The sequence below is a fragment of the Bufo gargarizans genome, unplaced genomic scaffold, assembly GCF_014858855.1.
Source record: "Bufo gargarizans isolate SCDJY-AF-19 unplaced genomic scaffold, ASM1485885v1 original_scaffold_917_pilon, whole genome shotgun sequence".
NCBI lineage: Eukaryota > Metazoa > Chordata > Amphibia > Anura > Bufonidae > Bufo > Bufo gargarizans.
This window is the reverse complement of record NW_025334755.1, coordinates 224,708-250,010: the sequence shown is the minus strand read 5'-3', so window position 1 is coordinate 250,010 and position 25,303 is coordinate 224,708. Positions and strand designations below refer to the sequence as shown.

Below are 25,303 nucleotides of genomic sequence, written 5' to 3'. Positions count from 1 at the left end.
AGGTCAAGCCACTTTTGAACCAGAAACAGCGGCAGAAGCGCCTGACCTGGGCTACAGAGAAGCAGCACTGGACTGTTGCTCAGTGGTCCAAAGTACTTTTTTCGGATGAAAGCAAATTTTGCATGTCATTCGGAAATCAAGGTGCCAGAGTCTGGAGGAAGACTGGGGAGAGGGAAATGCCAAAATGCCTGAAGTCCAGTGTCAAGTACCCACAGTCAGTGATGGTCTGGGGTGCCATGTCAGCTGCTGGTGTTGGTCCACTGTGTTTTATCAAGGGCAGGGGCAATGCAGCTAGCTATCAGGAGATTTTGGAGCACTTCATGCTTCCATCTGCTGAAAAGCTTTATGGAGATGAAGATTTCATTTTTCAGCACGACCTGGCACCTGCTCACAGTGCCAAAACCACTGGCAAATGGTTTACTGACCATGGTATCACTGTGCTCTATTGGCCTGCCAACTCTCCTGACCTGAACCCCATAGAGAATCTGTGGGATATTGGGAAGAGAAAGTTGAGAGACGCAAGACCCAACACTCTGGATGAGCTTAAGGCCGCTATCGAAGCATCCTGGGCCTCCATAACACCTCAGCAGTGCCACAGGCTGATTGCCCCCATGCCACGCCGCATTGAAGCAGTCATTTCTGCAAAAGGATTCCCGACCAAGTATTGAGTGCATAACTGAACATAATTATTTGAAGGTTGACTTTTTTTTGTATTAAAAACACTTTTCTTTTATTAGTCGGATGAAATATGCTAATTTTTTGAGATAGGAAATTTGGGTTTTCATGAGCTGTATGCCAAAATCATCAATATTAAAACAATAAAAGGCTTGAACTACTTCAGTTGGTGTGTAATGAATCTAAAATATATGAAAGTCTAATGTTTATCAGTACATTACAGAAAATAATGAACTTTATCACAATATGCTAATTTTTTTAGAAGGACCTGTACACTGCTCATATCCAGGGGATATGGGCACCACTGCAGAGCAGATACGAGGTGGCCAGGGCGAGAGCTGCTGCGCATGTGCTTATGCATGCTTCCACAGTCATGGCCATCAAAGAGGCCGTCCCTTTTCCCTAGAGTGTGCAAGCATGATCGCTGCTGCTGGATTGCAGGGTGGTCATAACCATGGAAACAAGCAGTGTATAATGTGATGGAAAAATGAATCAAGCCAGCAAAGGAAGCAATATGGAATTCAGTAGTTAATTTGCATATTGGAAAAATAATTTCTCCAGAATGCAGGCACCAATTGAGATGGGAGAAAGAGCGCTTTACTCAGGAGACCAGTGCACATTTAACAATTCATTTAGATTGATATGCAGGTAAGTAGTGCCAGATTCCCTTCAATAGCAGAGAAACAGTGGTTTTAATAAGTGTGCCATTACAAATAAAATGTACTTATCCGCAGAGCAGTGGCGTGCCCAGGGGGAAGCGGTGCCAGCTCTGACGGGGGTGCCAGCAGGCCCAGAAGCAATGAGCGCTTCCATCAATACAGATGTAAGCGCTCATTGCTGAAGCGCTGACACCCGTGACCCAGTCCCACATACTGCGGCGGGGCAGGGAGCGGAGCGCATAGTTCCCTGCCCCCCCGCCAATCACCGCCATAGGCCTATGCGGTAGTGAAATCCCGGCGCAGGCGCGCGTGATGACGTCCTCGCGCGCGCCTGTGCCGGGACTCAGCAGCACAGTGCTGGGACTCTGCGAGCAAGCGCAGGTAAGTATTTAGCTTTTAGTTTTTTTTCTTTTATGTGCCAACTTTGGGGGACATGAGCACTGGGGTATTGGGGGGCACAACGGGCACAGGTATTGGGGGCGACAGCAGGATCACAATGTGGGGACACCAGGATGGGGAGGTTGATGGAAAAACTGAGAAATCTAACGTGTCTGTGTTAGAAACTCTGTAGAGACGAGATGCGGCTGGAAGAATTTCTCATGGCGGTCTAACGGAGGAGAAGAGGAAAGAGAAGGTCTACATGACAGGAGATGTCCCTGGATGTAAGAGGTATGTGGTAAAGTATTGAGGGGTGCCAGAGACTTGAGACGGCTCCTCCTATTTATGAATATTAAGTATCGATATTCGCATAATATTGGTGATTAATAATCCCCCTTTACAGTGCCGCACTGCGACATGCTGCGGCTGCGACGCGACAGTCACAGAAAAATGGATTGGATTTTTTGCTACTGGCGTGTCGCAGTATGTCGCATTATAAAAATTGTCATGTGACAAAATGTCATCGTGTAGCCCTAGCATAAAACAGAATTTCCGGGAACATGTCTAGAGAATCAATATGCTTTTCAGGGCACCACACAGATGCTTACCTTAAAGGCTGCCAGTGATAAGTGTTCTTTCGTAAAGTAGAAAGTACATCATTTTTTAACTTTTCTTCTTTTCGATAAATATGTATATCTGCTAAATAAACAGAAAGACCATAAAAAAGACTATAAACCATAAAAAGAATTACACATCATGAGAAAATGAAAAGGGTTGTCCAGTGGAATCAATCATTTTTTTTTTTTTTAGATAAGGGGCGTAATGGATTACATTTTTTTAAAGGAAACACCTCATCAAGTCCCCATTCTGATCCAACGCTTATTAGGTCTCAGCTGCTCTCTGCTTCCTGGACCAGGTTAACACGCAGGAAAATGCAGGAGATGGCCACAATGCCTTTCACTGACTGAGGTAAGTCCCGGCTACAGCCAGGCAGGCATCTCCTGCTATGTCCTGTGTGTCAAACCAGGACCAGCAAGCACAGATCAGAAGGGACCGGGCATTCCTACAATGCTTTTGTACTTTTTAGTAACGGAATATTCCATTTATTCTACAAAAAAAGTTATCCTGCAAGAAGACCCCTTTAACTTCAGTAACACCAGGCAGCTATAGACATGCACCAGGTTGTGATAGGAACACATCTGCAGCATTTACTTGAACTATCCATGTCAGTTTGATATACTATAAATGTCTGACCAGCGATGTTCTCGGACCCCGGGAGCATAAGTTTACTATAATAATGTGGCAGCGTGCATACATTGCAAAACCCAGCATTCTTCTGTCCGTCAATGTTCAAGTGAATGCAAGAACATTTATAGTCCTGGACTAACAGATCGGATGAGGTTACCCGATTCAAAGTGCGTGTTTTCTTTAAACTTTTGCTCTAGTCCCATAGCTTTTTCTCTTAATTCTCTATCTTCAGGTGGACGTTTTCGGCTCCATAAGTAGTTGTTCAGTGAGGAGACATGTTCTTCTAATTGTCTGACGGCACTTCCTAAAAGACATTATTATAAATGAATTACAGAAGCAAAACAAGACCAAACATAAATTCTCAAAGTACATCATCACAGGATAAGGGTCCATTCACACGACTAAGTGTTTAGTGGTCTGCAAATTGCGGATCCGCAAAACACATATACCGCATTTTGCGGAACACACACGGCCAGCCCTTGTGGACAAGAATAGGACATGCTCCATCTTTATTTATTCTGAAGTATCTATTACTGTTCCTGTATAGAATCACTCCTGTCATCCTTGATGGAAAAAGAGAACATCACAGTCAAAGTGCCTGGTTAGGCGATCAGAACCAAAAATGTGTCAAAATCATTCTCAGCTGACATTTTTTCTGGATGCCCTGTCAGTATTCCCATTGGGGAGCACTGATGTTCATTTATTAATACGGTGTGAAAGGCAAACCTGTCCAGTTAGCCATTCCAACCAATCATAGCTCAGCTTTCATTTCTTAATCTGCGTAGATAAACGAAGGCAGAGCGCTGATTGGTTGCTGTGGACGACACAGTTTGTTTTTCGGTTACGTTATTCTGATATGTGATGCCCATTATACTAATCTTTCCCTAGCACAACAGCTGCACCAGTGTAGATAAAACTGATTTTGACGTTTCAATGAACTTTAAAAAAATATTTAATATGTATATTGTAAGCCCTCGCGGGCAGGGCCCTCTTTCCTTCTGTACCAGTTTGTAACCCGTCTTGTTTATGATTAGTGTTATTGTTTGTATTATGTATGCGCACCCCTTATCATATGTACAGCACTATGGAATGAATGGCGCTTTAATAATAAATAATAATAATAATAATAATGATGTCATATCGACATATCAAAGGTTATTATAAGTGGAAATCTGAGTGCAGAGAGAAGGAGAAGTGCTAACAAAGCACGCTCGTTCTCACTTTGCTGCACAATATGGAATTGAGACAAGCTTGTAGACTTTCTACATCTGCTATAGCGAAAGGAGCGTGCTATGTGAGCACTTCTCCCGCCTCGTTCTAGTGATCGGTGGGAGTCTCAGCACTCACATCCCCTGAACTGATATTAAAGCCTCTGAAAAGTCGCCATAACATATTTCAAAGCTCAGTAACACTCAGTTTTGTGTCCCTTGCAAGGTTAAAGTATGGGGGGAATTATATACAGGTCCAGGTGAGTTGTACATTTTGGGTATAGAACGTAATAGTAAAATATACATACTTCGTAATAAGATCTGAACTGCATCTTGAGCCTCCTTTGGCAATTGAGCCATATTCATATGTAATATTCCAGGATGTTTCCGATGAGGAACTCGAGACAGGAAATCCGAGGAGTTGTCAATCTGAGGCACCGCCGTGGCCACCGAACTAAGTGCCTGTTTTAGTGCAAAATATTGAATTGTTGTGTTAGTTTCGGCTACAGAAGACCTTCAAAGAGTAGTGACACACAAGCTTTTGCATTGGCCATGTTTAGCTAAAAAAAAAATTCAACAAAAGAAAAATGTTCTAACTGGGCCATTCCTTTAAAGGCTGTGAACACCTTTTGGGGCATTTAGTGTATTGTACTCATTATGAGCTGAAAATCTATTTTTCAGTTGGTCTTTTTTTTAAATATGGAGTCCTTTTCTCTGTTCAGAACTGAGATCCTCTACTAACAAGATCAGACCTTATGAACACTTATCAAAGCTCAATCCTTATCTTACTGATAAAAATGTGGCTTAAATAAATGTTTATGACCTCTTAGTAATTTGGAGATAGGGTTATTTGATGACAGGCACAATGTGGTCGTAGGACGCACACAGCTAGAAAAAGAGTTAACCCTTTGTGACACAACGGCTCAATATTTTTTATAAAGACCAATTGAAAAAAGTATTTTTAGCCCTAAATGAGTAAAATGCAATCATAAAAAAAAAAGGTGCCCCTGAAGGTGTAAATAGCGCCTTTAACCCCTTAGGGACCCATGACGTACCGGTACGGCATGGATCCCGAGTCCTTAAGGACCCATGACGTACCGGTACGTCATGAGTTTAAATTGAGATTGTGGCGCCCCAGGGGTTAATCCGCACAGGATGCCGGCTGAAATCATTCAGCCGGCATCCTGTCACAACGCCTGGGGGGGTCATATGACCCCCCGTATCGGCGATCGCAGCAAACCGCAGGTCAATTCAGACCTGCGGTTTGTTGCTATTTCTGCTGTTTCTGATCGCCGCGGTCCCTGACCGCGGCGATCAGAAACTTTAGTGTGGCACAAATCTATAGTTAGGGGGTGTTGCGGGCGGTGTGGGCGGTGCGGGAGGCGGGCGGTGCGGCAGGCGGGATCGCGATCCCCCGCCCGCCTCCCGCCGAATAATCGTTGGCTTCTAGTGGGTATACCAGGGTGCCAGCACATTGCTGGCACCCTGGTATAAACGGCTGACATCTGTGAATGGATGTCAGCCGTTTAACCCTTTCCATACAGCGGTCCGTACGGACCGCTGTATGGAAAGAGTTAACAGTAAGAGGGAGCTCCCTCCCTCTCCCATCGGGGGGCTGCTGTGCCTTTGCAGCCCCCCGATGGGAGAGGGAGAGAGCCCCCAGACAGCGAAGTTGTGGCAGACGGGGAAGGTTCCCATGGCAACAGGACGCCTGCTCAGGACGCCTGCTGTCCATGGTGCTGAACAGATCTATGCTGAAAGCATAGATCTGTTCAGTGTAAGTAAAATACAGTACAGAAACCTATATAGGTTCTGTACTGTATTATGCAGACACCAGACCCACTGGATCTTCAAGAACCAAGTGGGTCTGGGTCAAAAAAAAAGTAAGAAAAAGTGAAAAAAAAGTGAAAATCAAAAAACACATTTATCACTAATTAAAAATGAAAAAAATAAAATTCCCTACACATGTTTGGTATCGCCGCGTCCGTAACGACCTGATCTATAAAACGGTCATGTTACTTTCCCCGCACGGTGAATGCCATAAAAATAAAAAAATAAAAACTATGAGAAAATTTACATTTTGCCCACCTTACTTCCCAAAAAAGGCAATAAAAGTGATCAAAAAAGTTGCATGTACGCCAAAATAGTGCCAATCAAACCGGCATCTCATCCCGCAAAAAATGAGACCCTACCCAAGATTATCGCCCAAAAACTGAAAAAACTATGGCTCTTAGACTATGGAAACACTAAAACATCATTTTTTTTGTTTCAAAAATTAAATCATTGTGTAAAACTTACATAAATAAAAAAAAAGTATACATATTAGGTATCGCCGTGTCCGTATCGACCGGCTCTATAAAAATATCACATGAGTTAACCCCTCAGGTGACCACCGTAAAAAAATAAAAATAAAAACGGTTTAAAAAAAGCAATTTTTTGTCATCTTACGTCACAAAAAGTGCAATAGCAAGCGATCAAAAAGTCAAATGCACCCCAAAATAGTGCCAATAAAACAGCCATCTCATCCCGCAAAAAATGAGACCCTACATAAGATAATCGCCCAAAAACTGAAAAAACTATGGCTCTTAGACTATGGAGACACTAAAACTTTTTTTGTTTTAACAATGAAATCATTGTGTAAAACTTACATAAATAAAAAAAAAGTATACATATTAGGTATCGCCGCGTCCGTGACAACCTGCTCTATAAAATTACCACATGATCTAACCTTTCAGTTTTAAAATCAGTTTTGAATACCTTGAGGGGTGTAGTTTCTTAGATGGGGTCACTTTTAGGGAGTTTCTACTCTAGGGGTGCATCAGGGGGCTTCAAATGGGACATGGTGTCAAAAAACCAGTCCAGCAAAATCTGGCTTCCAAAAACCATACGGCGTACCTTTCACTCTACGCCCCGCTGTGTGGCCGTACAGTAGTTTACGGCCACATATGGGGTGTTTCTGTAAACGGCAGAGTCAGGGCAATAAAGATACAGTCTTGTTTGGCTGTTAACCCTTGCTTTGTTAGTGGAAAAAATGGGTTAAAATGGAAAATTAGGCAAAAAAATGAAATTCTCAAATTTCATCCCCATTTGCCAATAACTCTTGTGCAACACCTAAAGGGTTAACAAAGTTTGTAAAATCAGTTTTGAATACCTTGAGGGGTGTAGTTTATAGAATGGGGTCATTTTTGGGTGGTTTCTATTATGTAAGCCTCGCAAAGTGACTTCAGAGCTGTAGTGGTCCCTAAAAATTGGGTTTTTGTAAATTTCTGAAAAATTTCTATATTTGCTTCTAAAGTTCTAAACCTTGTAACATCCCCAAAAAATAAAATATCATTCCCAAAATAATTCAAACATGAAGTAGACATATGGGGAATGTAAAGTCATCACAATTTTTGGGGGTATTACTATGTATTACAGAAGTAGAGAAACTGAAACTTTGAAATTTGCAAATTTTTCCAAATTTTTTGTAAATTAGGGATTTTTTTTATGCAAAAATAAAAAAAAATTTGACTTCATTTTACCAGTGTCATGAAGTACAATATGTGACGAAAAAACTATCTCAGAATGGCCTGGATAAGTCAAAGTGTTTTAAAGTTATGAGCACTTAAAGGGACACTGGTCAGATTTGCAAAAAATGGCCAAGTCCTTAAGGTGAAATAGGGCTGAGTCCTTAAGGGGTTAAGGCTCATGCACATAAATGTATTCAGGATCCGTATATTAACCTATAGAAAATCTATGGACCCACATTGCATTGCCCCAATTAAAAGATCTCACCATGCCCCCCCCAATAAACACACTATTAAATAAAAACATGCAGCATTTGTTTCAATGTACTCTTCTACTAGTGACCTAGTGGATACCTGATTGGATTTCAACCACCAGGGGAAATCTACAATTCTCTTTACATGATGAGACCCAGACAAGTGATCCTCCTGCAGATTACCAGGTAGCACCTGTACGTGCTATTGTTTCAAACAGCATGTACAAGTACTCAGCATGCAGATTCTGCGGCTCAGTCACATTGTGTACGGGCACACTTAGGGGCTATGCAGACATAGCAGTTGTGGTGAGGTTTTTGCTGTACAACCTCAAACTATGTAGCAAAACCCACATGTGACTTAAAGGGGCTTTCCAAGATTCTGATATTGATGGCCTATCCTTAGGATAGGTGATCAATATTAGATTGGTGAGGGTCTGACTCCCAGCACCCCTGCTGTTTTGAAGAAGCTGCAGCACTCCACTTTGTAGGCCAGTGATGTCATGTTTAGGGTTGTTTCGGGTATACAACTTTCGATACCTAATCGATACTTTTAGCCCGGTATCGATACGATACCGGGATTTGTCTTTTATCGATACTAGGCTGTGCTACTACACATCCCAGTATCAGAGAATATGGATGGCACTGCTCTCAGCGTGCGCCATATTCCTTCAGCAGCACAGGGAAGAAGGAAGCAGTCTCTCTCCCACTGTGCTGCTGTTGAGGCCTCCAATGAGAGCGCAGAGGGGCGGAGGAAGAGGGGAGGGGCTGTGGCCACTAATTATAACTAACGTTTAATACATTACAAATGCAGACGGCGGCAGAAACACATTGCCGGCACTCTGACAGGGCGCTGCGATCCACTGCAATTAACCCCTCAGGTGCCGCACTGATTGATTAGCATGGCAGCCAGGATGCTACTGAAGCCCTGGCTGCCATGGCAATCTCCCTGCTGCTGTGTGTACTATGCACAGGGCAGCAGGGAGAGTGAAGTCCTATTCACCCTAATAGAGCTCTATTAGGGTGAATAGACAATCCCAGGATCTAGCCCCTAAGGGGGGAAATTGTTATTAAATAGACTGTAAAAAAAACTTTAAAAAAAACACCTAAATATTAAGTATAAATCACCCCTTTCACAATTTTACATATAAACAATAAATAAAATATTACATATCACCACGTCCGAAAAGTCCAAACTATTAAAATATAAAAAAATATCTCCTATGCGGTGAACGCCGTAAAAGAAAAATAAAATAAAAACTGCGCGAGTCGCCATTTTTTTTTTGTCACCTTGTCCCCCCCCAAAAATAGGATAGGACCGTTAGATTATGGGCCAGACGTTCCATAAAATGCGAAATGCACACGGCTTTTTTTTGCGTGGTATCGAATGGTATCGAGTATCGCAATACTTTTTATGGTATTGAAACTGAATCAAAATTTTGGTATCAAAACAACCCTAGTCATGTTCATCGGTCACGTGGCCTAGGTGCAGCTCAGTCCTATTCAAGTCAATGGGGTTGAGCTACAATACCAAGTACAGCCACTATCCAATGGTTTTCAAACCAGCACCTGGATCTGAATGCTTTTGTAATTACATGTAGTTAAAAATGTAGTATAGCCACCGAGTTATTAAATAAAATGTATCTATATCTGCAGTTAGTTTTTTTCTTATTTCTTTGACCTGCTCACTGAGAAGGCCGCACATGCTCAGTTCCATCCTTCACCTGCCTCCCGAGTTGTGATAGGTAGAGCATGGACACGCCCCCGGAGCTGCAGCAGAAAAGACACTCCCCTTGAGCTCTCCGCTTGATATCAATCTAGCAGAGCAATGAATGGGGAGATCTCTGGATCCATGTGAGGTACAGGGCTGGTTCTAGCTTTGTTAGAAATAGGTTGTTCTGTCCTATATGGTGTCTGATTTTCTTTTTTTAATTAGTCATGGGATAGCCCCTTTAAGTTGCCTTTTTACACAGTTTTTATTGCTGTTTTTTGTTATTAAAACAAAAAGACTCTACTCTTTGTATCCACTCAAAAAAACTGCACCAAAAAGTGCAAATAGAAAACAAGCCTTAAAGGCGTATTCCAAGATTTTGTTATTTACCACAATTCAACAAACTGGCATCGGGGCCATGTGAGATTTCAGAGGATGTCCTAAAAGCTATTCATACAATGCATCAGGCCACTTCTGAGACTTTTTTGAAAGAGTTAATGCTGGCTTTACACTGATCCATTTTAAGGATACTACTCAGTCATTACAAATTTTTCATCAACCATTGACAGCTTTGGCAAATGCATTAATCATACAGAGGGGAAGGTGCGGGAATTTTGTGCATAATGATCTTGTGGACACCCATACTACTCTGACATATGAATTGGAATCTGAATTGGAAGTTCTGTGGCATCCTTGAAAAAGTTCCACCAGCTTATCCACACGGTCCTTCCCTACACCTCTGGGTCCGATATTCTTATAGAACGGGCTCATATATTACCAAAATCGAAGAATCTTCTGGATTGTGTTCCGCATATTATTGCACGCATTAACTTTTTCCATATAAAAGAACAACTCATGGAGCCTCCAGGAAATTACAAAGATTGTCGGACCCTTACAAGTCAATTTCAGTGTTTGCAGATCTCTCCCAGTCAACGATCCAGACCAGGAGATGTCTTTCTCAAATAATGCAATCTCCCCACTACTATAACATCCCATATAGATGGGGTTTTTCAAACAAAAATCATTCTCTCCAGAAATTGCACCACGCACATCATCCCAACAGTGAAAATTGCCTGGACTGCCTCGAACAATGGGACCTGTCTTTGACTCTTACTACCTCTACAAAGCAGAACCACTATGGAGTGGCATACTTCCTCCAGAAACACGTGAGGTACTTCATTACACCTTTCTTGTGGACCTCAAACTGTTTGCGCAGACTCATCCACTACTCAGTTTCTAGACTACATTTTGGTTATTTGCTCCACTTATGACCTTTAGAAACTATAATGTTCAAAGGTTTTATGTTTTACTTGTTTGCTGTTCCATAGAGCAATGCTATGCTTGTTCACCAAACAGCCCTTACCAGATAGCATACTAGTAGTCTGTAACAATGTTGCTTAAGCTGCTGTCACTCAATGCCAGGGGTCTTAGTAGCCCTTTCAAGAGATCGCACCTTACACTCTGACTCTATATCACCCAACCACAACACACATGTGGCAAATCAACATGTATATGCTGTCCCTCAAACGGATTAGAGATAAAGTAGCTGCTGATCGGCAGAAGTTTTTTTGCGCTTTATGCTCAGTCTATATCCAACTATTTCTCCTTGTGGAACTAACACAAAGCAGAGCCTCCTGATTTAACAAACAGCCCATCTGAACAAGTCCAGACAAAGAGAAGTTAATGACCTTTTAACGAGAATAGCTATGCTTGAGGGCCAACACTAGGCAATCCACACCCCACAGCTTTTAAACGCAATTAAAAGAAGCTAAACTCTTGCTACAAAAGCACGTAACGACCTCTGATAAATCAAAAGACTGAAAATGTCTTTACGATAAAACCAGTAAATTGATGGCGAATAGAGTAAAATTGGACAAAGTTAAATTCAGAATAACTTTCCTGCATAGATGATGAACTTAGTAATAATTATCACATCCTCAAAAATCTCCAGACGAACCCAAATATCCCCCCCCCCAGCCAAACTTTCCTCTCCTAAATTTAACCCCTTAGTGACCAGCCTGTTTTGGGCCTTACTGACCAAGCGTTTTTCTTTTTTATCGTCGCATTCCAAGAGCTATAACTTTTTTATTTTTCCGTCTATATAACTTTATGAGGACTTGTTTTTTGCGGGACAAGTTGTAGTTTTTAATAGCGTCATTTTGGGGTACACATAACTTTCTGATTAACTTTTATTAACTCTTTCTGGGAGGGAGATGGGAAAAACTGAATTACTGCCACTGCGTTTTTACGTTATAAATTTTACGGCGTTCATTTTTCGGTATAAAAAAAAATATCTTTATTCTCTGCGCGAGTACGATTACAGTGATACCAAATACATTATTTTTATTTACGTTTTACTCCTTTTTTGTAATAAAACCCCCTTTTTTGCATTGCCACTTCCCAAGATCCATAACTTCTTTATTTTTCTTTATATTAAGTTGTGTGAGGGCTTGATTAGCAATTCAGTCTTTTTTTAATTTTTAACGCATTCACCGTAGAGGATAATTTACGTGATATTTATGTATTCCGGGCCATTACGGATGCGGTAATACCAAACATGGGGAATATTTTTTTTTGTTGCAAATTTTAAAATTTAAAAGCGTATTTTCACTGGAAAAAAAGCATATTTTTTAAAGGTTTTTTTAATTGAATAAATTGGTTTTTTTTACCACTTAATAGTCCCACAAGGGGACTATAAGACAGCTTTTTGATTGCTTTTAAAATGCAATGCACTATCCCTATAGTGCATTGCATTTTAATGGCAAGGCTATTCTGACATTCACCAGCAGGCTGCGTCTATGACTCAAGGCTGGTCTGGGGCCTACATCAGACCACAGGCAGCCTTCACACACATCGGCACCCCGCAATCACATTTGCTCTCATGTGAGAGCCGTGTCCCCGCTCCCCGGGGTACCCGGGCAGCGATTAAACTGGGCCGCCGTAAAAAAGCGGCGGCCCAGCGTAAGGCCCCTTAGTCACCACCGTAAAAAGGCATATGGGTGGTCACTAAGGGGTTAATACAGCTACCAACTCTAAAGCCTGAACAACCTAATTCCCTAAAAATAAATAAATAACTGAGATGGAAGTCATTAATGCTATATAATCCATTAAACTGGGCAAGTGTCACGGCCATGGTTATGGTCGTGACTCCTTAACCGCAAGCTGTTGCCTGCGGTTTGTTTTTGGTTGTTCAACCACAGGTGAGGGCTGCTAGTATGTTGCCTCACTTGTGGTTGCCGCGGGCAACAAGTGGTTGGAGATTGTCGCAGATAGCAGCCTGAGCTGGTGCTAGGCAGCTTGCGGCATCTTCATGCGGTTACACCTAGCTACCTCTATGTTAGGTGTGTGTGTGGTGTGCACTGTGTTTTATGTATTGTGTGCACTTCCCCTTTAAGTGGTGTTTTCCCTTCCCTGGTGCTGGAAGGGTTAACTCCCTTTCTGTGTGTGTGAGACACTGGGTGTGTCTGTGTGGGTGTGGCCACTTGCTTCAGCCATGCTTAGCTGGAGCAGCCTCCTGTGGATACCATCTTCCAGTAAGGGCCACCCTTCCGGTCATAAAATCCATAACCTTGATGTTTTGTTGATGTCCTATGTCTTTGGTTTTTAGTGCAGCTATGGATGTCCTGGTTCCTGAGTGTTCTTATGCGTGTGCTGTTTGTCTTATGTTTGTGTGGACAGCGTTTTCTGAACACGGGTTCCAGTCAGCAAGGCTGTGGCAGGTTAGTGTGGAACTGTTGGGTTCACCTGTCATATCCATAGATCTGTTTATGTTCCCCATCTCCATGCTGCTTGGCCAGTGAGACTCCTGTTCCTCCGTGCCGAGGAGGAACAGGTAGTCTTACCCTGCTCCTTAGTTCAGGGCCATCCTGAGGGCTTGTAGGGACTATTAGGTTCCAGAGTATGAGCCCTCCTACCATCAGGGTCGGCTCATACGGACAGGAGACAGGGTCAGTGTTAGGGACGCAATAGGAGGTGACCTGCTCCCTAATTCTGTTGCCCTGGCCGAGTAGCGACCGGACATCTTCTGGCATCGCACGGCTGAGGATTTTCCCCATCCTCAGCCGTGACAGCAAGTCTCCGGGGCCAGATGGCTTTTCTCATCAATATTATAAGACATACCTACTCACTAGTGCCTCATTTATGTACTCTGGCAACATAAAGGACCTTTCCTATTCTACTCAATGTTAACAAACCGCATTTGCTCCACTGTTTTGCTCCACTAAACTGTAATCCATCCCTATCAACAACTATGGCCCTGATTTATCATAGCTCAGAAGCATACAGTGGGCTGTGCTAACTAGGCACACTGCCAAATGCTGCCCCCGATTTATGACAATGCGTACACCTTGTCATAAATTAGTTGCAGCATCCGGTAGTCCATGCGCCTGAACTGAGATCTACGCCAGCCAGGGTTCAGAGTTCTTCTATGCCAGAAAACCAGCGTAGATGATAAATAAGGAGGGGCCACCAGCCGTAACTCCTCCCTCATGTGTTTCCCCTTTTTGGGATAATGGCCAGGGCCAGGCCAGTGGGGTAACAGCACTTGCTGTTGAAAGTCACCAACATGTACTTTTTTTTTACACAACTAAGTGGCATACTTTAATGATAAATTCAGTTCCACATTTCCAGTATAATGCCTAAGTAATAGCCTTGTGATTTTTAGGCTTATTCTTGATATTGTGAAAACCCTAGAGCGAGTACATGTATGCTCTCCAGCTCTTAAAAGGCCAACACACACTAGTTTGGACACTCTAGTTTCCTCCAGTCAATGGCTGGTCACCTTAGCGTATTTAAGGCACCTTCTCCTAAAGGAGGGTGTCTAAGCTTTAGGTTATCTAGCCAGCAAGTACCTAGTAAACATTGTGCTGTTCTGTTTGTCTGCCCATGCACCGACCTCTGCTTGTTTACCAACTCTGACCCTCTACTTTCTCACCTGATCTTAGCCCGTGTACCGTATTGACCCTTTGCTGTCAACCTCTGTCTGTTTCCTGGCTACAAGTATTGCTCGACCACTCGGTGCTTTGCACTAGTGTCTCTGACCATTGTGGGTTAGCAGCCAACCACACCGGAACCAAGAGATAGCGGCCTGGTGGCACCCCTGCAGCAAAGGCCAGATGCCTGTATAGGGGTTAATGGATGAAAACCAGGGAACTGCCAGGATAATGCCCTTAGGGCTATCCCAAAGTCAAATAGGTTGGTTGTCACAGTTGTTCTAAACACACTGCTTATAACAAAGATGTCACTGAACCATTGACTTAAATGGACCAGCCCTGCGTGAAAAACTTTAGATGATGCTGCAATACTGAACAGAGTATTGCCAACAGAGTATGCAATGGAGGCACCTGACAGAGCTTCTGAGGCAGATGTGAATGATGTCACTGATTTCAGTGGTGTACTATTAGCATCAGTTATGTTTAGTTTGACTCCATTCCATCATGTTTTCATTATTTTTGATGGGAGAAAAGGTCCTGTCTGCAGGAAATAATGGAAATATGACGGAAAGAAGTTCTCCCATTTTTTATATAACATATACAGTCATGTGAAAAAATTAGGACACCCTTTGAAAGCATGTGGTTTTTTGTAACATTTTTAATAAAAGGTTATTTCATCTCCGTTTCAACAATACAGAGAGATTAAAGTAATCCAACTAAACAAAGAAAACTGAAGAAAAGTCTTTTCAAGATCTTCTGTAAATGTCATTCTACAAAAATGCCTATTCTAACTGAGGAAAAAGATAGGACACCCTCACATGTATTCCCTCTTAAATTGGCTCAGATCTCACACAGGTATATCACACCAGGTGCACATAATTAGTAGATCGTTACTCTGCATGTTGAATGAGGCTTGCCCTATTTAAACCTCAGACATTTAGTTTGGTGTGCTCCTGACTGTTGAAGTGAGAGTGAGCACCATGGTGAGAGCAAAAGAGCTGTCAGAGGACTTCAGAAAAAAGATTGTAGCAGCCTATGAGTCTGGGAAGGGATTTAAAAAGATCTCAAAAGATTTTGAAATCAGCCATTCCACTGTCCGGAAGATAGTCTACAAGTGGAGGGCTTTCAAAACAACTGCCAACATGCCCAGGACTGGTCGCCCCAGCAAGTTCACCCCAAGAGCAGACCGCAAGATGCTAAAAGAGGTCTCCAAAAACCCTAAAGTGTCATCTCGAGAACTACAGCAGGCTCTGGCTACTGTTGATGTAGAAGTACATGCCTCTACAATCAGAAAGAGACTGTACAAGTTTAACTTGCATGGGAGGTGTGCAAGGAGGAAACCTTTGCTTTCCAAGAGAAACATCGAGGCCAGACTGACATTTGCCAAAGATAAAGTTGACAAAGACCAGGACTTCTGGAATAATGTTCTTTGGACAGATGAGTCCAAAATTGAATTATTTGGACACAACAGCAGAGGACATGTTTGGCGTAAACCAAACACAGCATTCCAAGAAAAGAACCTCATACCAACTGTGAAGCATGGAGGTGGAAGTGTCATGGTTTGGGGCTGCTTTGCTGCAGCAGGACCTGGTCAGCTCACCATCATAGAATCCACGATGAATTCTACTGTGTATCAGAAGGTGCTTGAAGAACATGTGAGACCATCAGTTAGAAAATTAAAGCTGAAGCGGAACTGGACCATGCAACATGACAATGACCCAAAACATACTAGTAAATCAACCAAAGATTGGCTGAAAAAGAAGAAATGGAGAGTCCTGGAATGGCCAAGTCAAAGTCCAGATTTGAATCCCATTGAGATGCTGTGGGGTGACTTGAAAAGGGCTGTACGTGCAAGAAACCCCTCAAACATCTCACAGCTGAAAAAGTTCTGCATTGAGGAGTGGGGTAAAATTTCCTCAGACCGATGTCGAAGACTGGTAGATGGCTACAAGAACCGTCTCACTGCAGTTATTTCAGCCAAAGGAGGTAACACTCGCTATTAGGGGCAAGGGTGTCCTATCTTTTTCCTCAGTTAGAATAGGCATTTTTGTAGAATGACATTTACAGAAGATCTTGAAAAGACTTTTCTTCAGTTTTCTTTGTTTAGTCGGATTACTTTAATCTCTCTGTATTGTTGAAACGGAGATGAAATAACCTTTTATTAAAAATGTTACAAAAAACCACATGCTTTCAAAGGGTGTCCTAATTTTTTCACATGACTGTACATATTGCTTGCTCAAAAAATATGCTTGCGTGTATCCTGCAACTGCTGATAAGTAAGGTCCATAACTGAGTTTTTTTTCTGTAGGAAAGACTACTTTTTTTTTTTGTTACAAAATTTTTACAATTTTTTCTTTTCTTTAGGTCTTTCTCCTAAATTTTATTTCAAATTTATTACGCAATGTGTAAAAGCACTACATACACACCCCTGTGAATAAATACATTTAATACACACTTTACTGTTTGGAATCATACACATTTACACACCCCTAAAGGTCTGTCACGGTAGGTAAGCAGGGAAATAACCAAACACAGGAAAACAAACAGAACGACTAGGCCCAAAAGCTAGGGAGAAAAGGGTCACCTCCTAGCGATCCCTAAAAGCTTTCCCTAGACTGCTTTTCCCATGTGCATACCCTTACGGTGGATATGCACATGCCCTCGTGCCTAAACCTAAACACCCTGGGCAAACCCTAAGCAGCAGGGAAAAGGGAAGAGGCAACCTGCTTCTTCAAACCAGGAGGAAGCAAGCGTCTCCCTAGAGGCCTAGATAAAACACACAAAGGGGAAAAAAAGAAGAGGACTTATCTTGAGCAGAGCTGGAGCAGACAATCCACCACACATCAAGAACTCCCAGGAAAGAACTATAATCCGCACAGGCCACTGGGGAAAGGAGGGATAAATAGCCTCACTAACAATGAAACCCAGTACACCTGAGGGAAGGTGGATCCAGCTCAAACCCAAATCAAAACAAACAGAGAAGTCAGACATGTGCAGCCAGTCTGACAGACCTCCGCACATTCACAGGGCAAGGCGTGACAGTACCCCCCCCCCCCCTTCTACGCGTGACCTCCGGACACCCCGGACCAACTTTATCCGGGTGTGCCTTGTGAAAGGCCCTCACCAGGCGGATAGCACTGACATCAGTTGCCGGAACCCACGTTCTTTCCTCTGGACTGTATTTCTTCCAGTGCACCAGGTACTGTAAGGAACCCCGAAGAACACGCGAGTCGAGAATCTTAGAGATCTCAAACTCCATGGAGATGGTTCCACAGGTTCCACATATTTCTTTAATAAAGACCTGTGAAACACATTATGGATCTTCCAGGTCTGCGGAAGATCCAGACGAAACACCACCAGGTTGACAATCGCAGAGATTTTGTAAGGGCCAATAAATCTTGGACCCAATTTCCAAGATGGTACCTTCAGCTTAATGTTTTTATTGGGCAATCACAGGTCTGGACCAGTCATACGTCTCCTGCCATCCGTTTATATCTTTCACCCATCTTTTCCAAATTAACTTGGATCTTCCGCCAGATAGATGACAAGACGGAAGAGAATCTCTCCTCTTCTGGCATCCCAGAAGATCCAGTCCCAGAAAAAGTACCAAACTGTGGGTGAAAACCATAGGTGCCAAAAAATTGCGACTTATTAGTGGACTGTCTACGGTTATTCAAGGCAAATTTGGCTACAGACAAGAACTGTGTCAGTCACGTACACTACACGCAGGGGGGAGGATAGTGACCACTGCGCTCCACCCTCACCCCTGGCCCTGCCTACTTGCCTCGCAAGTCCTAATGACAGGGGACAACTAGACGGCAGTCCCTAACTTAGGATACGTGCTGGGAAGACAGACAAGACAAATAACGGAACGTGAACCGACCGGGTCAATACCTAGAGAGCTACGCAGTACTAAGCAATGAGCAGAGAATAGTCAGGAAAAGCCGAGGTCAAATACCAGGAGAAAAACGAAGTACAACAGGAGTCCGCAAAGAATCGTCAGGTGGAAGCCGGGGTCAGGATACCAGGAGAGATGCGCAGTACAGGAGGAGCAGGCAAAGGATCGTCAGGGAACAGGATCAGGTAGTATTCAGTAGTCCAACAAATAGCCAGGAACCTAGAATTAACAGGCAACCTGTGGTCAGCAGGCTGCCTGTATTTATAGTGGGGTCTGAGGGTCAGACAGACAAGTCGAGCACCGAGTGATCAGCTCGGTGCTCAAGGCAGACCTAGGAGCAGGGAGCCTCCCAGCTAGAAAAGTCGCCCTGGGAACAAGGCCAAACACAGATCCTTGCTCCCGAAGCTAAGAAGGTCTGCGGCTGATGGGAGACCGAGTGCGCCTTTGGCGCCCCGTGACAAGAACGAGGACCAGTCATCCTGGTTCTCGGCAACGAAACACCTCAAATAGGTCTCCAGGTTTTGGTTAGTGCACTCTGTCTGACCATTCGACTGGGGATGAAAAGCCAAAGAAAAAGACAGTTGAATTCCCAGACGAGAGCAGAACGCCCTCCAATGTTCACAATGTTATCGATAAAAACCTGAGTGAGAGTTTTGGCATTGGGCAAGCTAGGTAACGGTACAAAGTGGGCCATCTTACTGAAGCTGTCCACTACCACTAAAATCACAGTTTTCCCAGAGGAACTCGGTAAATCGGTAATAAAGTCCATGGACAAATGCGTCCAAGGACGAGACGGGATGGATAAAGGAAGAAGGGATCCTGAAGGTCAAGTGTGAGCCACCTTCGCAAGTGCACAGGTCTCACAAGCTGTCACATAACCTTCCACACCCTTGCGCAACCCTGGCCACCAGAATCTCCGGGAAATAAGATCCATGGTGGATTTGCTTACAGGATGTCCCGCAAGGACCGTATCATGATGTTCCTTGAACACCTTGTATCGCAGTTCAGCAGGAACAAACAACTTGTCTGGAGGGCAAGAATCAGGAGCCTCCTCCTGGGCCCCCAACAATTCCATATCCAACTCGGGGTACAGAGCGGAAACCACCACCCCATCAGCCAAAATTGTAACGGGATCCTCCGAATCACTCCCCCCAGGAAAACTACATAACAACGCATCTGCCTTGACGTTTTTAACCCCAGGGCGAAAGGTGACCACAAAAATTGAACCAAGTAAAAAAACAATGACCATCTAGCCTTTCTAGGATTCAGGCACTTAGCAGACTGCAGGTAAGCCAAATTCTTGTGGTCAGTATATACTGTAATAGGATGAGTAGCCCCCTCCAACCAATGACGCCATTCCTCAAAGGCCAATTTAATGGCCAGCAACTCTATTTCCTACATCATAATTTCTTTCAGCGGCCGAGAGTTTCTTAGGGAAAAAAGCACACGGACGCCATTTGCTAGGGGATGGACCCTGCGACAGAACTGCTCCCACCCCCACTTCTGATGCATCAATCTCCACGATGAACAGTTGAGACACATCAGGTTGCATCAGAATAAGCAGATGCAAAACATTTCTTAATAGCAGAAAAGGCCTGTAATGCCTCATCCGACCACAGAAAAGTCCCTTTTTTAGTCATATCTGTCAAAGGTTTTACAATGGTGGAATAATTCAAGATTAATTTTCTGTAGTATTTGGTAAAACCCAAAAATGGCATTAGAGCTTTCTGATTCTCAGGCCGGTCCCATTCCGGTACCGCATGGACCTTTTCGGGGCCCATATGAAAACCAGAGTCAGAAAGCAGGTATCCTAAAAACGGTAGCTCCTGGACAGCAAATACACATTTTTCCAATTTTCCATACAATTTATTCTCCCGAAGGATCGACAACACCTGTCTCACGTGATCCTGATGGGTCTCCAAATCTGGTGAGTAAATTAGTATATCATCAAGGTAAATAACAATGAACCTCCCCACTAAATAATGGAAAATATCATTTATAAATTGCTGAAAGACCGATGGCGCATTAGTTAAACCAAAGGACATGACAAGATTCTAGAAATGACCTTCGGGTGTATTGAGGCAGTTTTCCACTCATCTCCTTCCTTAATTCTGATCAGATTAAAAGCTCTTCTTAAATCCAACTTGGAGAACACCTTGGCTCGACAATTTGATCAAATAGATCAGAAATCAAAGGAAGGGGATACGGATCATGGACCGTAATGAGATTCAATTTCCGGAAATCTAAACATGGTCTAAGTGATCCGTCTTTCTTTTTTATGAAAAAGAAGCCGGCGGCCACAGGGGACTTAGATGGCCTAATATGTCCCTTTACCAAACTCGCTGCAATATACAGTTCCAAGAAAAAGTATGTGAACCCTTTGGAATGATATGGATTTCTGCACAAATTGGTCAAAAAATGCGATCTGATCTTCATCTAAGTCACAACAATAGACAATCACAGTCTGTTTAAACTAATAACACACAAAGAATTAAATGTTACCATGTTTTTATTGAACACACCATGTAAACATTCACAGTGCAGATGGATAAAGTATGTGAACCCCTAGACTAATGACATCTCCAAGAGCTAATTGGAGTGAGGTGTCAGCCAACTGGAGTCCAATAAATGAGATGAGATTGGAGGTGTTGGTTACAGCCGCCCTGCAGTATAAAAAACACACACCAGTTCTGGGTTTGCTTTTCACAAGAAGCATTGCCTGATGTGAATAATGCCTCACACAAAGAGCTCTCAGAAGACCTACGATTAAGAATTGTTGACTTGCATAAAGCTGGAAAAGGTTATAAAAGTACAGAAACTAAGGTAGGACCGTAGTTGACACCCCTGAGATAGAAGCACGAAGACAGTTGTTCAAACTAAATTTACTCCAGCTACTGATTTGTCTTGTTTGCCAGTCAATAGTAGGGTTATGCTTTATCAACCACGGTAAACCCAGAACCATCGGAGCAGGCAAGCCCTTCATAACAAAACAAGAAATGGACTCAACATGTGAATCACCCACCCTTAACTGAATGTCATGAACAATATGAGTAATACTCTTTTGTGAGAGAGGGGAGAAATCAATAGCAAACACTGGTATCTCTTTCTAAAACCAAGATTTTGGAGGAACTGAAAATCAATAAGGTTTACCCCCGCACCACTGTCAACAAATACCTAAAAAATCAAAATTTCCTGAGTCTAGCGCCACCGTGGCAGGCAGGAGGAAACGGGTATTTCAGGGAGAATGTATATTTGCTTGCTCAGACTCCCCATTCACACTACCAAGAGTCAGGGAAGTTTTTTTTTTCTTTATGTGAATACCTCCGTAGTTTTTCATTATCGCTTTGAGGTTTAACAAAAGGACACGCGCAAACAAAATGACCTCCTTTTCCACAGAAGTAACATAGCTTATTCAGCTTCCTAAAATCCCTATCACCTGAGTGAAAGGAAACCTGGCCCAACTGCATAGGCTCCTCTCCTACCCCAGATTCAAAAGTCATATTACCCCGAGGACTAGGTGGGACGGATCCACTTACAGACGGAACCCCCCGCTCGAGAGGAATCTTATACCTCTAAGACATCTATCAAGCCGCACTGCCAAGGACATGGCCGTCTCCAATGAATCGGGATACTCATTAAAAGCAAGGGCATCTTTCAACCTCTCAGATAGCCCCTGACAAAACTGACTCCGGAGTGCAGGATCATTCCCCTCCGAGTCAGTTGCCCATCTTCTAAATTCTGCACAACGTTCTCCCTGTAACAAACTGCGCAGCTTAGATTCAGCTATAGAGACCCGGTCTGGGTCACCATAAATCAAGCCCAAGGCTCTAAACAATTCATCCACCGACCGGAGGGATGGTGAACTGGTCGGCAGAGAAAAAGCCCAGGACTGCGCGTCCCCTTTGAGCAGAGATATAATGATCCCCACTCTTTGATTCTCGTCACCAGATGACAACGACCGCAGATGAAAATACAACCTGCAGGACTCCCTGAACCGAATAAAGTCATCACCACCCCCTGAGAACCTATCAGGGAGAGTGACTTTAGGCTCTAAGCAGACCTGATTTCCTCCAACGGCAACAGATGCCAGAGCATTCTGACACTGTGCAACAGAACTGCGGAGATCAGCAACCTCCAGCGATAATCCTTGCATGCGATCAACCAAGGCATACATAGCCTCCATTTCGCAAACAGCAGGGATATATGACCGTTTTTGGGTGGGTTATAATGTCACGATAGGTAGGTAAGAGAGGAAATAACCAAACACAGGAAAACAAACAGAACAAATGACTAGGCCCAAAAGCTAGGGAGAAAAGGGTCACCTCCTAGCGATCCCTAAAGGCTTTCCCTAGACTGCTGTGCCCATGTGCATACCCTAGTGTAGCAAAGCGTGGCCAGAGGTGGGAGAACGGAGCCTCTAGAAGCAGGGGCAACGCTCCCCTGCACCTAGAGGCTAATTAGCATATTATAAAAGTTATATTTCTGGAGTAACGGGGGCATAGATAAAAGTAGGAATAGGCTAGTTAGGTTCAGCTGACATTAGAACATCTGAACTAGGGATCGACCGATTATCGGATTTACCGATATTATCGGCCGATATTCAGGATTTTGAACGTTATCGGTATCGGCATTTATTTTGCCGATATTCCGATAACGTCCTGGGAACTCAGATCGCGCTGCTGACAGCGCTCTCCGTGTTCCCTCAGCAGCAGCACAGGGGAGAAGGAGCAGTGTCTCCTCCCCCTGTGCTGCTGCTGCTGCCGCTCCAGCCAATGGGAGGACAGGGGACAAGAGGAGGGGAGGAGCTATGGCCACTGCGCCACCAATGAAGCTTAATCTCACATTAATTCATATACAGGAGGCGGGAGCTGCAGGATCACACAGCCGGCTCCCGGCCTCTATGAGCTGTAGCTGCGATCTGCGGTAGTTAACTCCTCAGGTGCCGCGGATCGCAGCTACAGCTCATAGAGGTCAGGAGCCGGCTATGTGATCCTGCAGCCAGCTCCCGCCTCCTGTATATGAATCAATTAGAGATTAAGCTTCATTGGTGGCGCAGTGCGCCCCCCCCAAGCCCCCCAGTATCAGACATTGGTGGCGCAGTGCGCCCCCCCTCCCCCAGTATTACGCATTGGTGGCACAGTGCGCCCCCCCCCCCCCAAGCCCCCCCAGTATTAAGCATTGGTGGCGCAGTGCGCCCCCCCTCCCCCCCAGTATTAAGCAGTGGTGCGCCCTCCCCCAGTCGCAGTGCGCCCCTCACAGGATTCACTCTCCCCTGCTCCTCCGATCGGAGCCCCAGCAGTGTAATGCTGGGGCTCCGATCGGTTACCATGGCAGCCAGGACGCTATTGAAGCCCTGGCTGCCATGATAAGCTCCATGCTGCTGTGTGCACAAAGCACAGAGCAGCAGGGACAGTGTGAGCTCCTATTCACCCTGATAGATCTCTATCAGGGTGAATAGGACAAGGGTTCTAGTCCCTAAGGGGGCTAAAAGTTAGTTAAAAAAAAAAAAAAAAGTAATAAAAATAAAAACACCAAAATATTAAATATAAATGAAAAAGAAAGATTTACAAAAAAATTAAAATACACATTAACAATAAACATAAATTTTCAGCAGATTTGTGGGAATTTTAATTTTTTTTTCAAAAATGAAAATTCCCAGAATATCGGTATAAATTATCGGCTATCGGCCTGAAAGTTCACAAATTATCGGTATCGGTATCGGCCCTAAAAAATCAATATCGGTCGATCCCTAATCTGAACCTACCATATTTTTCAGACAATAAGACGCACTTTGTAGCAAGAAAACCATAATTATACTTACCGATAACTATGTTTCCTTAAATCCACCATGACTGCCACAATGAGAGATAACCCTTGACCTCTGTAGGGGCAGGAATACACAGAGAGAGTTTAAATTGCCCCCACCCCTCCTCCCCCTCAGTGCTCTGATTACCGGTAAGTCTAATTACGGTTTTCCATTCCATCCACCATGATGGCCACAATGAGAACTAACAAATACTTTAAATAGGGTGGGAAGCCGCCTACAGAATCTTTTGTCAAAAAAAGAAATCTGCGGAGGCGGTAAGATTAAGGCGATAATGTTTTACAAAAGTGTTGAGACTTGACCAGGTAGCTGCTTTGCAAATTTGGTGTAGTGAAACACCAGCTTTTTCTGCCCAGGAAGAGGCAGTAGCTCTGGTAGAATGGACTTGTATACCTTCTGGACAGGGTTTGTTCTGAAGAGAGTATAGTGGATTCTATAGTGAATAGCCGCCCTACTTGCTGGTAGCAAGGTAATTTGCATATTTTAAAAGCATGTTTTTAACAAAATCTACAGGACCAAAATAATTAATTAGATCATGTAGCCATAAATCGCAGTGTAGGGATTATAAGTAAGCAAAAAAAAAAAAGGTTTAGTGGGGTGACAGAAGCCCTTTAAGGGTCCATTCACACGTCCGTTTTGGTGTTCCGCATCCGTTCCGATTAAAAACTGAACATTATGCGGATCCATTCATTTTCAATGGAATCAGCAAATAATCGGACAGCACTCATGGTGCTCTCCGATTCCGTGATTCGGTTCCGTGGGTTCCGTTATTCGGATCCTGGAAAAAAAAATATACCCTGTCCTACTATTTGTCCGATTTTGCGTTCCGTCATCCCATTCTAGTCAATGGATCCGTCGAAAATCTGGAAGACATGCTAAAAGCATCCTCATGTCATCCAGATATTCGGATCCGCAAAAAACAGGAACGTTTATCTGGAAAGGTAAAAATACTGACATGTGAATGCACCCTTAGGCCGATATTTGGACTTTGAGGGTACTTGGCCTCAGGCCTAT

The 25,303-nt window shown here is 43.6% G+C and overlaps 1 protein-coding gene across 3 annotated transcripts in view; it reads right to left on the bottom strand.

Annotated features, from left to right (window-relative positions):
* METTL17 (methyltransferase like 17) overlaps positions 1–25,303 on the bottom strand; it is a 63,852-nt gene that overhangs the window by 26,192 nt on the left and 12,357 nt on the right. For 2 of the 3 annotated variants that reach the window (XM_044275147.1, XM_044275145.1), the window contains exons 2-4: positions 4,477–4,630; positions 3,118–3,264; positions 2,321–2,411 (exon numbers count right to left, since the gene is read on the bottom strand). In XM_044275147.1, the coding sequence (XP_044131082.1) occupies positions 2,321–2,411; positions 3,118–3,264; positions 4,477–4,630 (392 nt within the window). The remainder of the gene's footprint in view (positions 1–2,320; positions 2,412–3,117; positions 3,265–4,476; positions 4,631–25,303) is intronic. The other variant, XM_044275146.1, reaches the window with a different exon arrangement.